The sequence below is a fragment of the Balaenoptera borealis genome, assembly GCF_965194805.1.
Source record: "Balaenoptera borealis genome assembly, chromosome: 6".
Taxonomy (NCBI): domain Eukaryota; kingdom Metazoa; phylum Chordata; class Mammalia; order Artiodactyla; family Balaenopteridae; genus Balaenoptera; species Balaenoptera borealis.
The window spans coordinates 6,919,197-6,933,073 of record NC_138863.1 but is presented as its reverse complement, the minus strand read 5'-3'; the positions used below and the strand labels follow the sequence as shown (position 1 = coordinate 6,933,073).

The 13,877-nt window shown below is 45.3% G+C and overlaps 1 protein-coding gene across 7 annotated transcripts in view; it reads left to right on the top strand.

The window, feature by feature from the left end:
* The first annotated feature begins 8,270 nt into the window (after positions 1–8,270).
* ATG16L1 (autophagy related 16 like 1) overlaps positions 8,271–13,877 on the top strand; it is a 43,542-nt gene continuing 37,935 nt past the window's right edge. For 2 of the 7 annotated variants that reach the window (XM_082396662.1, XM_082396659.1), the window contains exons 1-2: positions 8,274–8,577; positions 12,137–12,230. In XM_082396662.1, coding sequence (XP_082252788.1) covers positions 8,463–8,577; positions 12,137–12,230 — 209 coding nt within the window. In that variant the 5' untranslated portion in view covers positions 8,274–8,462. Of the gene's footprint in view, positions 8,578–12,136; positions 12,231–13,877 lie in introns of all 7 variants that reach the window. The other 5 variants (XM_082396663.1, XM_082396661.1, XM_082396664.1 and 2 more) reach the window with 4 other exon arrangements.

The window sequence follows — 13,877 nt, the reverse complement described above, 5'->3', positions numbered from 1 at the left end:
CAGAGAGCAGCAGCAGGGGCTGTCAGTCAATTTTGATTCCCCAGTAGGAGATCTGAAGGGCATAAGTTCAAGGCCAACACACAGGCCCTTCTTTATCTTAAGAATGCAAAAACTCTCCTTAGCCTGAAGGCCTCACAAAAACAAATAGGCTGGATTTGGCCCACCTGCCATATTTTGCTGACACCCCCCCGCCTTGGTTTAAATTACAAGTTAAGGTTTTGGTTGTTTGCAGCTGAAATCCTCCTGACTTCCACAAGTGGGGGAGTACTGCTGACACAAGAATGTTGACTTAAGGCTGCTTGTCATTCTAAATCCCCTTGTAAATTGACACTCAGACTTACTGCATCTTACTTTAATTCTTGCTTGCATGAGAGGATGAGTGTTTTCCTTTTCCTCCTGTCCACTCCTCACTTCCCTGTCCACTCCTCACTTCCTGAAGCAGGTAACTTTTTTTTTTTTAATTTTATTTTTATTTCTGGCTGTGTTGGGTCTTCGTTGCTGCGCGCGGGCTTTCTCTAGTTGCGGCGAGCGGGGGCTACTCTTCGTTGTGGCGCGCGGGCTTCTCATTGTGGTGGCTTCTCTTGTTGCGGAGCACGGGCTCTAGGCACACGGGCCTCAGTAGTTGTGGCACAGGGGCTCAGTAGTTGTGGCTCGCGGGCTCTAGAGCGCAGGCTCAGTAGTTGTGGCGCACGGGCTTAGTTGCTCCGCGGCATGTGGGATCTTCCCAGACCAGGGCTCGAACCCTTGTCCCCTGCATTGGCAGGCGGATTCTTAACCACTGTGCCACCAGGGAAGCCCTGAAGCAGGTAACTTTTAAGGTTACAGTAATGGGTGTGGGGTGGGGGCAGGGCTTCTGTAACAGAAGCCAAGACCTGAGAAAAGAAAAATAATCTTACAGTTTTTTTTTCCTTTTGGCCACGACGTTCGGCATGTGGGATCTTAGTTCCCTGACCAGGGATTGAACCTCTGCCCTCTGCAGTAGAAGCTCAGAGTCCTAACCACTGGACCGCCAGGGAAGTCCCAATAATCTTATGGTTTAATAAGGCACCGGAGAGGCACTAGCAAGAATCAAAGATCTGATTGTCTTTTAGATCCATCCCTACCACCCCCCTTCCCAGCCAGACCAGAGGGTCATTCACTCTTGCCTCCAACACCCCCACACACACCCCCCCGACTGACAGGAAATGGATGGCGCGCAGAGTGGCTGACATAACCATCACAGGGGTGGAGCTCATACTGGACATCAAAGAGATGGGGCCTTGAGGGAAAAGAGGGAAAGAGAGCTAAGAAAACTAGAGGGAGGGAGAGAGAGAGGGAGGGGGATAGGTTGTGGAAGGGAGAGGCGGAGAGGGTGAGGGCCACTCTGCCCCCAAGGTGTGATCACACGGTGCAGCCCCAAGGTCTAGGGCAAGGCCCAGGGCCACAGGAATCGCAGGGCCGTGTTGGAAAGACCAGAGAGGACACCCCTGACCCTCCACCTCAATGCAGACAATGTAAGGGCTGGACCGGATCACATGAACCTGTCGGGAAGGCCAATTGAATGGTTTCCTAGGTGTATTTCATGGCCAGACAATTCTGCCTGGACTGGACTGCCCCACACCTCCAGGAGAACGAGGGCTGTGCTGGGATTACCCAGGCCACTGGAGAAGCCATTGATCCAGCATACTCTTTGACAAAATTAAGGGAGCTATGCAAGGAACATTTGGTTGTGGGGAAGCTTAAGAGACTGAGGTCCGGTGCATGATCTGGCATAGAAAAATGTCCTTATTGGAAAGAGGAGGTTCAGAACCAAAAACTGGGAAGTGTGTGCAGTCACACAGCAGACAGAGTGGCCAGCCCTGAGCCCCGTCTCTGCAGGACACTGCATCCCTGGCTAGCCCCTCCTTATTTGGGGATCAGGCTCCCAAAAGCAAATTGTCTGGGCATCCGGATTTGCAGAGCAAGTTCAACACACGGCTGCTCCAATTGTTGGCCTTTTTAAAGACAGAACGTCCACTTGATGTCTCAACAAGGGACCCCATCTCATGATATGCAATATTTATTTAGTTAGTTATTTAATCAAAATACTATTCCACTGCTGTGTGCTTTCTACGTGGTTCTACTGCATGAGAATGCAGTGGTGGTTAAACTCTCTGAAAAACTATTAATATCCCATGAGTCATCGAAACGGTGCTTTTCGAAATAGTGTCCCTTCACTTTCTGTTGAGGAGGAAATGGCAATACAGTTCTAACATATGGCAACAGTATTTTCTAATATCCCCAGGCTGACTCTAATCACCTTGAGGTTATTAAAATTTTCTCTGACCAGCAGACACTATTATTTAGAACAGAGCTTCACTTAGACGTTCGTGAGATCTCAGATCCAGAAACTTTTCCCCCAAAATTTGGAAATGGATTGCTGATGAACACAAAACATGCATGGTGAGAAGAGTGGGTTGACCTTCCTCCTTTTGTCAAGATTTTAAAGTGGAAAACCCAGCCTTAGTGACCACCTGTGGGGACACTACCATTCTGTCTGCCCAGCCCTAGTGTTTTCTTGGGCTGGTCTGCTGTCTTAATCAGGATTCTTGGGAATTCCCTGGCAGTCCACTGGTTAGGACTCTGCTCTTACACTGCAGGGGACACGGGTTCAATCCCTGGTCTGGGTACGAAGATCCTGCAAGCTGCACGGCGTGGCCAAAACAAACAAACCAACAAACAAAAAATCAGGTTTCTTGGGTGGCAAGAGAAAATAAAAACCCAGAGTAAACCAGCTTTAGTGAAACACAGGAATGTATTCGCTCGTGTAACCAGACTGGGAAAGTAGCGCTGGGCTGCTTTCAGGACTGGCGGGAACCAGGGACACTAATGCCATCAGAATTTTTGGTTTCTCGTCTCCTCTTCTCCCTGTGTGTTTGCTCCATTTTTTTCAGGCTAAACTTTTCATGAGACCTGGGAGGGAACATGGCCACTAGCATGGCCATGCGTGGCCTCACTTCCTAACGAAAGGAGAAAAAGGGCCCCTCTCTCCCAGATCCAGTTTAAAAATTCCTGTGGAGGACAGTGATGGGCAAGGGTTCCTATGCCCACCCTTGGGACCAGTTTCTTGCACGATGGGGCAAGGAAAACCCGTGACTATAGTCAGGAGGGTGGATGTGTTAATAAAAGGATGGGGGAGGGGAGAACATTTAAGATCTACTTAATAAGTTTGAACTTTCAACAGTCTGAACAGACGTGTTCTACACCTACCTTCTCCTGGGACCTGTCCCTTCCCCTCCATCCAGAGGGAACCACCCTAGAAGACTGACCCCGCTTCTTTGCCACATAGATTATTAGATACGGGCCCCTGCTAGTCCAGTAGCCTCCTCTCCCAGAATTTTTTTTTTAAGTTATTTGGGGTTTTGGGGGGTTTTTTTTGTCTTTTAACATTTATTTATACTTTATTTATTTATTTTTGGCTGCGTTGGGTCTTCATTGCTGCACACAGGCTTTCTCCAGTTGCTGCGAGCGGGGGCCACTCCTTGTTGAGGTGCACGGGCTCCAGGCGCGCAGGCCTCAGTAGTTGTGGCGTACAGGCTTAGTGGCTCCGCGGCATGCGGGATCCTCCCGGACCAGGGCTCGAACCCGTGTCCCCTGCATTGGCAGGCAGACTCCCAACCACTGTACCACCATGGAAGTCCCCTCTCCCAGAAGTTTATTAGACCTGGGACTTGGATATGCCAGCTTGGTCTGCTGCTGGCTTGTACTGTGGAGATGCTGGAGGAGCTGGACAAAAAGAGCTGGACCACAAGACAAAGGAGGCAGCAACTTACAGAGGGAGGCAGAGGCAAAGAGCTGAGCATTCTGACAGGATCTGCATCTGGGTCCCCGTCCAGCCACATCCCTGCTGCCAGCCTGATGCAACACCCCATATCCATGTAACCTCCCCTTTCCCTTAAGGAAGCTCGAATTGCACTTCTATTGCTTGCAATCAAAAGCATTCTGATACTCTATCTCATCCTAAAAAACAAAAAACAAAAACAAAACAAAAAAACAGCCAGAACCTTTATACCCTGATACACAGCAGAGGGACATATGGTTATGTGGCTGGGTTCTGGCACCAGCCTTCCTCGACTGAAACCGAGTTCTGCCTCTTACTAACTCTGTGACATCAGACAAGCTACTTGACCTCTGCGTGTCAGTTTCCTCATCTGCAAAAGGACATACTAATAGTACCTACGTTGTAGTGTTTTGAGAACTAAATAAGTTAATCCATGTTGAGCAAAGTGCCTGGCATGCAAAAATCACTCATTTAACATTAGGTATTATTCATAGTAGGAGAGGGCAGTAGTGTCTGGGAGAAATTTTATCATCTCTTTAAAGAGCAAAGAGGCAAACCAAGGGAGATAACTTCCCACAGAGACACTCTCTCTCTAGCCATTGTCCCAGCTTGTTAGATGTGCCATGTTGAATACTCCAGCCACCACTCCAGATGATTTGCTGTCAATTTATAGAAGGGATAACAAGGACTTTCTCTAAGAAAGTTAAACTTTACTATAATGCTTGTATTGGGGTACAGGGATAATACCCACATCAGACAGTCATTTTTAAAATGTGAAATCTAAGTGTCAACATATATATGGAGTGGGTGATGAGACCTGTATGGGTTTTACTCCACGTGCACAGAGAGTCTTTATAATGGAAATGTCAGGTGGTATTTATTCATATGTCTGCAAATACAATAACACTAAATGGAACAAAGAAAAGCCAAGGGGTAAAAACGTCGAGCGCCAAAAATGCGACATTTGGAGGGATCATCAGTGTGTCTGAAAATCCACGTCGGTTGGATTCTTGGCTATCCTTTCATTTACTCCAGCAGTCACTAGGTTTACTAGGTTACAGCAGACAGTTAACACGGGAACATGGTTAGCTTATCTTAGTTTCATTTTTAGTGATCTAATTTTGAGAACAGCTGAAAAGGAACGGAAATAAAGAATAAAGATCGAGCCATATTTTTTTAAAACAGGAAATTATATTTTTAAAAAAGAATAAAAGCAAGAGAAAAAAAGAACAGAAGAGAATCAAAAGCCCTGGGCGCTGGCTGGGTCTTTTTTACTTTATAATTCCTTACATTCATAAATAATCACATTCAGATCTCCCTTCCTGAGGAGTGAGCTCCTTGAGGTCAGGATCCAAGTCTGGCCATCTTTGTTTCCAGGCAGTGCTCACCCTGTGCCTGACCCACACCAGGACCCAGCTGTTTGACCACTTGCTGATTGAAAGATAAAGGAAAGCAGGGGGACCAAAAGGGAAAGGACAGAAGTAAATAGGACAATTCTTGGAAGGTTGCACTTGAGTTCCTCAGAACTGGAGCACCACTTCACATGTATCTTACATCCATTACAGGCAGTCAGAATCCATTTCATAGATATCGCTATCCAGCAAAGCATGCTGCATCCTTTACACACTCAGTACTTACCAGAACAAATAAAAACGCTTCTTTTAAGATTCATAATTTGTCTGCGGAATATTCAGACAAGCTCATTTCCTCCTCCTTCCTATAACTCATTACTCATCCTCCCTCCAGCCATTCCCCTCAGGGTCCCAGGAACACACCTGAGGCTTCCGAACCACTGACTTTGCTGACTTTGCTCATTGCCCGGGATGCCTTCCCTATTGGCTAATTTAGGAATTGATTTCAAATCATTTCAAATTATTCTTTGTTTTACATATTCTAGTTGAGCCAAACTACAATGTCAGCAGAAACAGAAACTGCACAATGGAGTGCAGTAGTTAAGTCACAGACGATAGAGTCAAACTGCCTGTATTTGAAGCCAGGTCTCGCCAATAAATAGCCAGGTGTGCTCAGGCCAGTGACTTACCCCTGCGGGCCTCAGATTCCTCATATGTAAATGAGGATAAAGATGCTAAGAGTAGCTAATAACTACCTTACTGAGTAGGGTTGTTGTGAGGATTAAGAGAGTGACAACACGTGAAATATTCAGAAGAGTACACGGCCCGTAATGTTGTTAGAAGTGTTCCCACTTATTAGTTATCTCCCACAGAACCTAGCACTCTGCTGAAGAAATGGTTTTATCAATAAATCTATGTTCGTTTCTATAACTTTTTCTTGCATATATAGTACATATATAATGGATAACAATTAGAAAATGCATATAAGATATAGAAAATGCATACAACAAAAGAACACCAGCAATGCTACTTCCCAGAGAAAATATTTTCATATATTCCATTCATTAATTAAACAACATTTACTGAGCACCTAATATATGAAAGACTTCACACCCTTGCTGGAGGTAAAATGATGAACAAAGACAGAACGGCTCTTGCTGTGGAGGTTACAGTCTGTGGCGGGGAGACACGCCTTAAGCAAGTAATGATAAAAAACATGCGAAGCTGCAACTTTGATAAATGCTAGAACTGAGAGGTCCACGTGTCATTGGGCGATCTGACCTAGTTGTGAAGGTCTGTTACTTGAAGGTTGTGAGGAAGTGACTACTGAGCTGAGAATTAACTCATAGGAATTAACTCAGAAAGGTCAGAAGGGAAGGGTTTGCCCAACAGAAGCACAGTGAATCCAAAGGCCCTGCACTGGGAGGGAGCATGTGAGCAGAAGAGAGGAGGAGGGCCCACGGACGCTGCAGTGCTCACTGGACAAAGCTGGCCGGGTAGGAAGAGGGCAGACCTACAGAGCTTAGTATCCTTAGTTTAGAAATTATATTCTCTATTCATTCAACAAACTTTGCCTATGAGGATCCAGGGACATACTAATTTTACATCAATTAGATTTATATCATATACTCCTTTTATTATGAACTTTTTTGAACAATAAATATACAGTAATTTAACTCTCATTGGTGGAAATCAATAGATTTTTCCCAACTCTCCATTATTACTAACAATGTTGTGACAGTTTTCTCTATGTGGGCATTTGTCCAAATATTTGTTGACATACATTCCTGTAAGGGGAATTGCTGGTTCTGCAAATTTGTTAACATGTTTTAATCATCATCTTTTCTGGGAAATCAGCATATTCAACTGTCAAGATTTGATGCTAGGCTCTTTTGAGGTTGATACCACTGTTACATTTAGAGGCATTCTTCGTGACTTTCAGAACCTGCTTCTTCATTTGCTTCAGTGTGTGAGGAAGTCCCTTCTATTTCTGATCCCCATGGGTCTTTCCCACAAATTCAGATCACTCAGTACTGGCTGCTGACAAAATATCTTTGCAGCTCTAGAATCCTAACTATCCTACTCCTGGGCTCCACAGGAGAGGAAAGGCCTTCTTATCTGTCTGTGAAGGATCTTCCTCTGGACTTGAGACATATTGAAAGAGAAGGCAGATTCTGACATTCCTTTCCTCTCTTCTGCCTCCTATTTTGTCCGGCTCCATTTTCATGCAATAAATTTACTAACTTGTTAAAGGCAGATGGAACTCAGATGATTCTACTACAGACCAAGGTTTCCCATTCTACTGAGTTGATAGATGTCATCTTCTCCCAAGTCTGTCTTTCATCTTCCGCTTTCATCTACTGGCAAACTGTCCTTTTTCTCTTTCAAAATCCTGTTTGTACCCTAACCCTTAAATGACCTTCTAAGGACCCATTTACTTTTAGGTCATAGATAATTTCTAGGCTTTTAATGATTTACATAGCTAATCTATTCGCATTTTCTTTAGCGGTTCTTTGCATTCCATTTCTTTATTGCAAAAAACCTTTTTCTAAGGTCAATGGGTTGCTCTTGCTTAAAGCAACCAATCTTTGGTTAGGACTTCAAAGGATACCAAGTGTTTAGGTAAGGTTAGGTTTACTATGTACAGGCACAGTGTGAATTGCATTATATAGGTTATTACTTTTAATCCTCACGACAATGCTGTGGGATAGGTATCATTCCTTCCCGGTTTAGGGATCTTCCCCATTTTACAGATTAGGAAACTGAGGCTTAGGGATGCTGTCACTCATCTATAGTCACACAGCTACCATGTGGGGAGTTTACTTCTGCTTGTAAACTGACACGAAGAAAAGGGAGGCAGGCTAAGAAAGAAAATATAAAACGGGGAAAAGCAAGCAAAGGAAACAGCAGGTGGGCGGAAGCCTCCCTTTTGCGTTTTCCTTCCTCCGCCCCCGACCCCGCAAGGCCGAGCCTCCAACGTGGGCCGCGCGCCTCCTAGCGGCCGCATCTCTGCTGCCGGCACTTCCGGCCTCGGGATGCTATCATCAGCCAGCGCCCTGAGTCGGCGCCGGACACGTGCGTGCGTGTGGCGTAAGACGTCGGACGAGGAGGCGGGCTTTCTGGCTCTGTCCAAAGCCATTTCCGTCAGGAGCCGGAAGTCCGCCCTGGATGGCATCGGGGGAGGCCTGTTCGTGGACCTGAACCCTGGGGCTGCTGGTCCTCCCGCGCCCGCTGGTTGCCTCATGGTGCGGGCCGCGGCCGCCAGCCCCCGTGCGAACCGGCGGCGCTAAGGCGCCGGGGCAGCGCGCGACATGTCGTCGGGCCTCCGCGCCGCCGTCTTCCCCCGCTGGAAGCGCCACATCTCGGAGGAGTTGAGGCGCCGGGACCGGCTGCAGAGGCAGGCGTTCGAAGAGATCATCCTGCAGTGTGAGCGGCTGGCGGGCCCCGGGAGCGGGCGGGCCCCGGGAGCGGGCGGGCGGGCCCAGCCGTGGCATGCGGGGCGCCAGCGGGAACCCGAGGCCGCGCCGCCCGCGCGCCTTGAGGCCGCCCCGGGTACCCAGCGCCTTGGACCCCCAAACGCCTTTTTAGATCTTTTCCTCTTTCACTTTATTCTTGGGTGTGACTGTGGTGGGTTTTCCTCCTCAATTGGGTATTGTTTACGGGCAGGCACCGTTCACGTCTGTGTTTGTAAATCCCAGCAGCTCACACAATGCTTGTGTACTTAAATAGGCCGGTTCCAGAAACATCCTGTTTCGGGCATCGTGTTACTGAAAACGGGCACTGACTTTAAGCAGTAACTCGTTCCGTTACCGTCGTCTTCAGAGTGTAGTGAAATGTTTGCCTTTCACTCCTGAAGATCTGTTGTTCTTCCTCCACCTTGGTGTTCTGTGACTATTACATATTACACATCTTGAGTCTTAACGTACTTTTTAGTTGGGACATCACAGTCTTTACTGTTGTTGAAAACTTCAGTGTGAAAGAGGTGGCCCACACCCACCCCCGCTGCTGCAATTTGAGTACAAAAGTGTTTGTGCCCTTAGATGCTTTCTAAAGAGCATTTCCTTGCCTCCCGCCCCATTTTACCGTAACTGACGACACATTTGGGGGAAGAAACGGGGCACTCTTCGGACCTCTGGTTCCGTCTACCCCTTGAAGTAAGCCTGCAAATCTCAAATCATGTTGATGATGCAGTTCAGTGTAATAGTAGGTGCCCTTTATTGAATTCTGATTGTGCTAAATTTATGGTTCCTGAACTTACCTGCACATTAGAATCAGGTGGGGATCTTTAAAAAATTATAAAGCCCAGGCCACATCCCAGACCAATGAAACCCCAGTAATAGAGGTGGGACACAGGTGTCAGTATTTCTTGATGATCCCCAAGTAATTCTAAGGTAGAGACAAGCTTGAGTGCTGTCGTAAATATTTGGCATGTGTCGTTTCACTTTACCTTTCCGAAAATTCTATGAAGCAGGTCCTGTTGCCCTTTATACAAATGAGGAAATTGAGACTGAGAGAGATTAGGTCATTTCTCTGGGGAGGTACAACAGATTAATGGATAGGGCCTGGATTTGGACACAGACTTAATGGCTCCTGACTTTTTTGCACTTTTGCCCTTCTCATTGGGTCCCCCAAGAAACAGCCTTCCTTGCTTTCACTGAGCCCATCCTCTTAACTAAAATGGGGAGAAAAGGGAGATGATGAATGTGCCACTCCTGTGCTAATTCCTTACACTCTTAAGAGTCTGACAGCCCAGTGCTGTTTCAGAAAGCCAGAAGCACAGGAAACTCCTTGTTGAAACGATTCCTTATGGGTTACATAAATTCAGGTCATCGGGTATTTCATCATATGCTTATTCTTTAAAAGCTAATACACACTGAAAGTCAAATTGGGTTGGAGGTCTGATGACACTCCCCTTACCAGCCTCACTTACCTGAGTCTGGTTTGCTGCATCTATAAAATAGGGGTGAAGCTCGCCTTGCCTGCTTCATAAACACAGTGCTGTGCATATAAGTGCTTTGAAAGCCATCTACGTAATTGTCTATAAATGGAAGGTGCCTGTAATCAAATTGACACAATTGAATGTTTTTCTGCACTTTGGAAATGGACATCTTGAAGGGGTGGAGGATGTTGGAGGAAAGTCAGAAAGACAGGTCAGTCCTGGAGAGGGAACACGTCTTAAAACAGCTATAGTGAGTAATGCATTCCCCGGGGGCTAGGAGAGGAGGCTGAGAGAAGGGGCGAGAGGGCAAGACAACCTTGGCCTGTTAAAATCTGCAGTTGAGGCAGGGGATTGACATTTGTGAGATCACTTCTAGTTTGACTGTGGAACAGCCTCCCTCTTCATTCCTCGCTTCCCAAAGCAGTCAGCCAGAGTTTCCTGTTCAGTCCTGCCTCTGAGCCTGAAGAGAAAAGCAGGCTTTTAAGAAGGATCCCTCTTGAATACCTCATGTCCTTTGAAAGACCCGATATCACAGGGCACCTAGCTGTAACATTTTGAAGATCTTATTAGAGCCTTTTGACACTGGTGAACATTCAAGGTTGGAATCACTTCCCTGTCCTCTTGAGCTAATTTATTAAATTAATATTGATGAAGATAGTGTTTCTCTTTCTGCCCAGGATTTCCATTTTTAGATATCAACAAGTAGGACTCAACTCTTTAAGAGGAAAGATAAGCTATTCTAAAAGGAATAATCACTAGCATAAACCCTCTCCAACTTTTGCTGTGAAGCAACGCTAATCTCAGACATTTGGGATCTGTGAAAGCCACCGTCAGGTGTGGGTTTTCTGTAAGTTTCCTGTGGTCACTTTCTTGTTCTGCTTTGTGCACCCCCTTCCACTTCTGATCTCACTGGCCCCCTGCATGCATGTCATTTCTTGCCCTGACTTTTCTTTTGAATTTCTGCACTGTGTTCCCTGACACATTTATTAAGTTCCAAGGACTCATTTTCTTCCTTGAGCTCTCTGCTCCTGTGTTCTCTGGCCTGTTAGGATCTTGCACCCAGTTGGAGGAGCAGGGAACCTCAGAATAATCTTTGACTTCTTACTAAATGATACCTGTTCATGTCACTGCCTGCTTTTAAAATCTGTTGTTTCGCTGTTGCCAGTAAGAAGAGGTCTGAATTTCTCATCCTGCCCTCTCATGTGTTGGTGCAAACTTTTATTTCTAGCCACTTACTGAACAGCTCTCTAGACCTTCTGCTTGGACTGTCTGTCGTCTTCACCTGTGAAACCATCTGAGAAAATGAGTAAAAGTTCACTCTTCCTTTTTATACTTGACCTCCCCCCCACCCCCACCCTCATTACACTTTTTTAGCTCCTTGAGGTCAGGGACTCTGGTTTGTATTTGTATCCCTAGTGCCCTGATCTTAGATTAAATATTCCAGGGACTCCCTGGCGGTCCAGTGGTTAAGACTTGGCCTTCCAGTGCAGGGGGTGTGGGTTCGATCCCCGGTCGGGGAGCTAAGATCCCACATGCCTCGCAGCCAAAAAACCAAAACATAAAACAGAAGCAGTATTGTAACAAATTCAGTAAAGACTTTTAAAAAATGATCCACGTGAAAAAAATCTTTTAAAAAAAAATTCCAAATATAATAAGGTAAAGGTTTCCTGTGTTACTTAGAGGTGCATAACACTTCACTTTTCCATTGTGTTTTGGTATGTTTGTTGCCTCTTTCCCAGGTAGAAATAGGTAGCTGTGGGAGTAGAAAGCATGGGCACCAGGGGCGTTTCGGAGTGATTTTTCATAGGTTCCTTTGTCTGGGCTGCCTGTGCTTGGGCCAGGAAGTGTCTAAGGAGTGCATGTTCCTGGAGTTTGGACGATTGCTGTAATCGGTGGTAAAGAACAGTGCCTAGTACTTTGATACCTCGTAACAGTGAAACCTACCCAGTCATCTTCTGGTTATATCTTTGGTCCAAATCTTTATAAGATGTTAAGTAGTAATAAAGCATACCTGGGTTGTAATAACTTTTTTTTTTCCTGTGCTAGATAACAAGTTGCTGGAAAAGTCAGATCTTCATTCAGTGCTGGCCCATAAGCTACAAGCTGAAAAGCATGACATACCAAACAGGCATGAGATAAGGTATTCTGAAACTATCCTGTATTATTTGTGTCTCCTGAGATAAGGTATTCTGAAACTATCCTGTATTATTTGTGTCTCCTTTTTAATTGAAATTTGTCTCCGTTCAGTTGTCACTTCCCTGATTCTGAAGCAAACCAAGTACTGTGTTTGTGCTCCACTTGTTGTCAGTTCCTTTCAAATAAAAACTTCTGAAGCCAAATAACTAACTATTTAACTTTTTTTTTGAAGGTACGTAGCTACCCACCTAGAAGGCTCATCATCAGTACGATGTGAGCTTGAGAAATTGCTTAAGGCGAGTAACCAGGCCAGTTCCTCCTGTAGCCTACCAGGGTTCACTTTTTCTAAATAATCAGACAAGTAAGCATTCTTGAGCACATTTACATAGATCTTGTCAGTACAGGATTGACTGGCCTGTAAACATAAATGCTACAGGTCTATGTGATCCTTTTCAGTTCAGTGTTGTTTCCACGTATCTTAGTGTGTGGTCAAACCAGTGGGTTGCAGAAAGTTTTTTTTTTGTTTGTTTTTTTTTTTTTTTAAGAAAGATTAGGCAGAAATCTGCATTTTATAGGAAGGGTAAGTATTGCTTCACTAAATATGTGAGTATGTGTTCATGGTGGGGAGTTTAGTATCTTTACTTGGGTCATTCATGTAAACTATCTCTTTTTGAGGGTCATGGTCCAAAAAAACCTTAAAGCCATACTTCATCAGAGCGGCTTAAATGCAATCATTCTAGAGTCTTACTGTCCTCCTTTTCCATTTGTTCATCACGTTTGCATATTAAATTCTGTGGTTTGTGTGGGAACAGTACCCATTATTGCTCTAAAATCTACAAGCTTTTTTGCATATCAGCTAACATTTAGCAATTGTAAAAACAAAGTTGATGGTAATTTAGGATTTTAGGGGAAAAACAGAAATGCTGGGTGTAGCTTATTTCATTTACTCCTATAGCCATATCTGCTATCTTGCCGTCCTTGTTTCCTCATCTGGCGAGATGGTCTCCAGGCAGACCAGAGTAGAAAGAGGAACAGATGGCCCGGCCTAGGTTCCATTTTTGCTTAAGAACAATTCAGGAGATCATGCCTAGCTGTGGTCCTGGGAGGCCTTCCGCAGGATTTAAAATATTAGTTGCTGTGTTCTGGTCAACTTTAGGTGTAGAGAATCCATTTCGCCCTTTTTCATCTAAATTCAGTCAACTGAAAACTTGAAACATTTTATTTCTATCTGGTTAGCCTCTTGGTGACTGTATTCCTGCATCCTTTATCTGTCAGTGAAACTCATTTGCTTGGAAAGGTAACAATAAATAAATATACAACATTCTTTTAACTGAGTATCACTGGGGTGGTAATTTAACTGGAAGTCCGTCCTTCCTGCAAACTTGTGTTCACAGTCAGGCCTCTTCCTGACTGCCTCGTTTCTATTAATGGTATCCTTATTTTCCAGAAGTCAGCTATGATTCCTTTTTCCCTTGGTGTCCTGCCCCTCCCCCTTTGCAGTCACCCGGGCCTGTTGATTCTTTGCCCACAGTGTCCTGTGCATCTGTCCCTTGGTTTGCATTTGTGTGCCACCAGCTTCGTTGCTTATCTATGCTTCCATTCCTAGACTATGGCAGGGGTCTCGTTCACTGAGTCATTTTGTGACTACAGT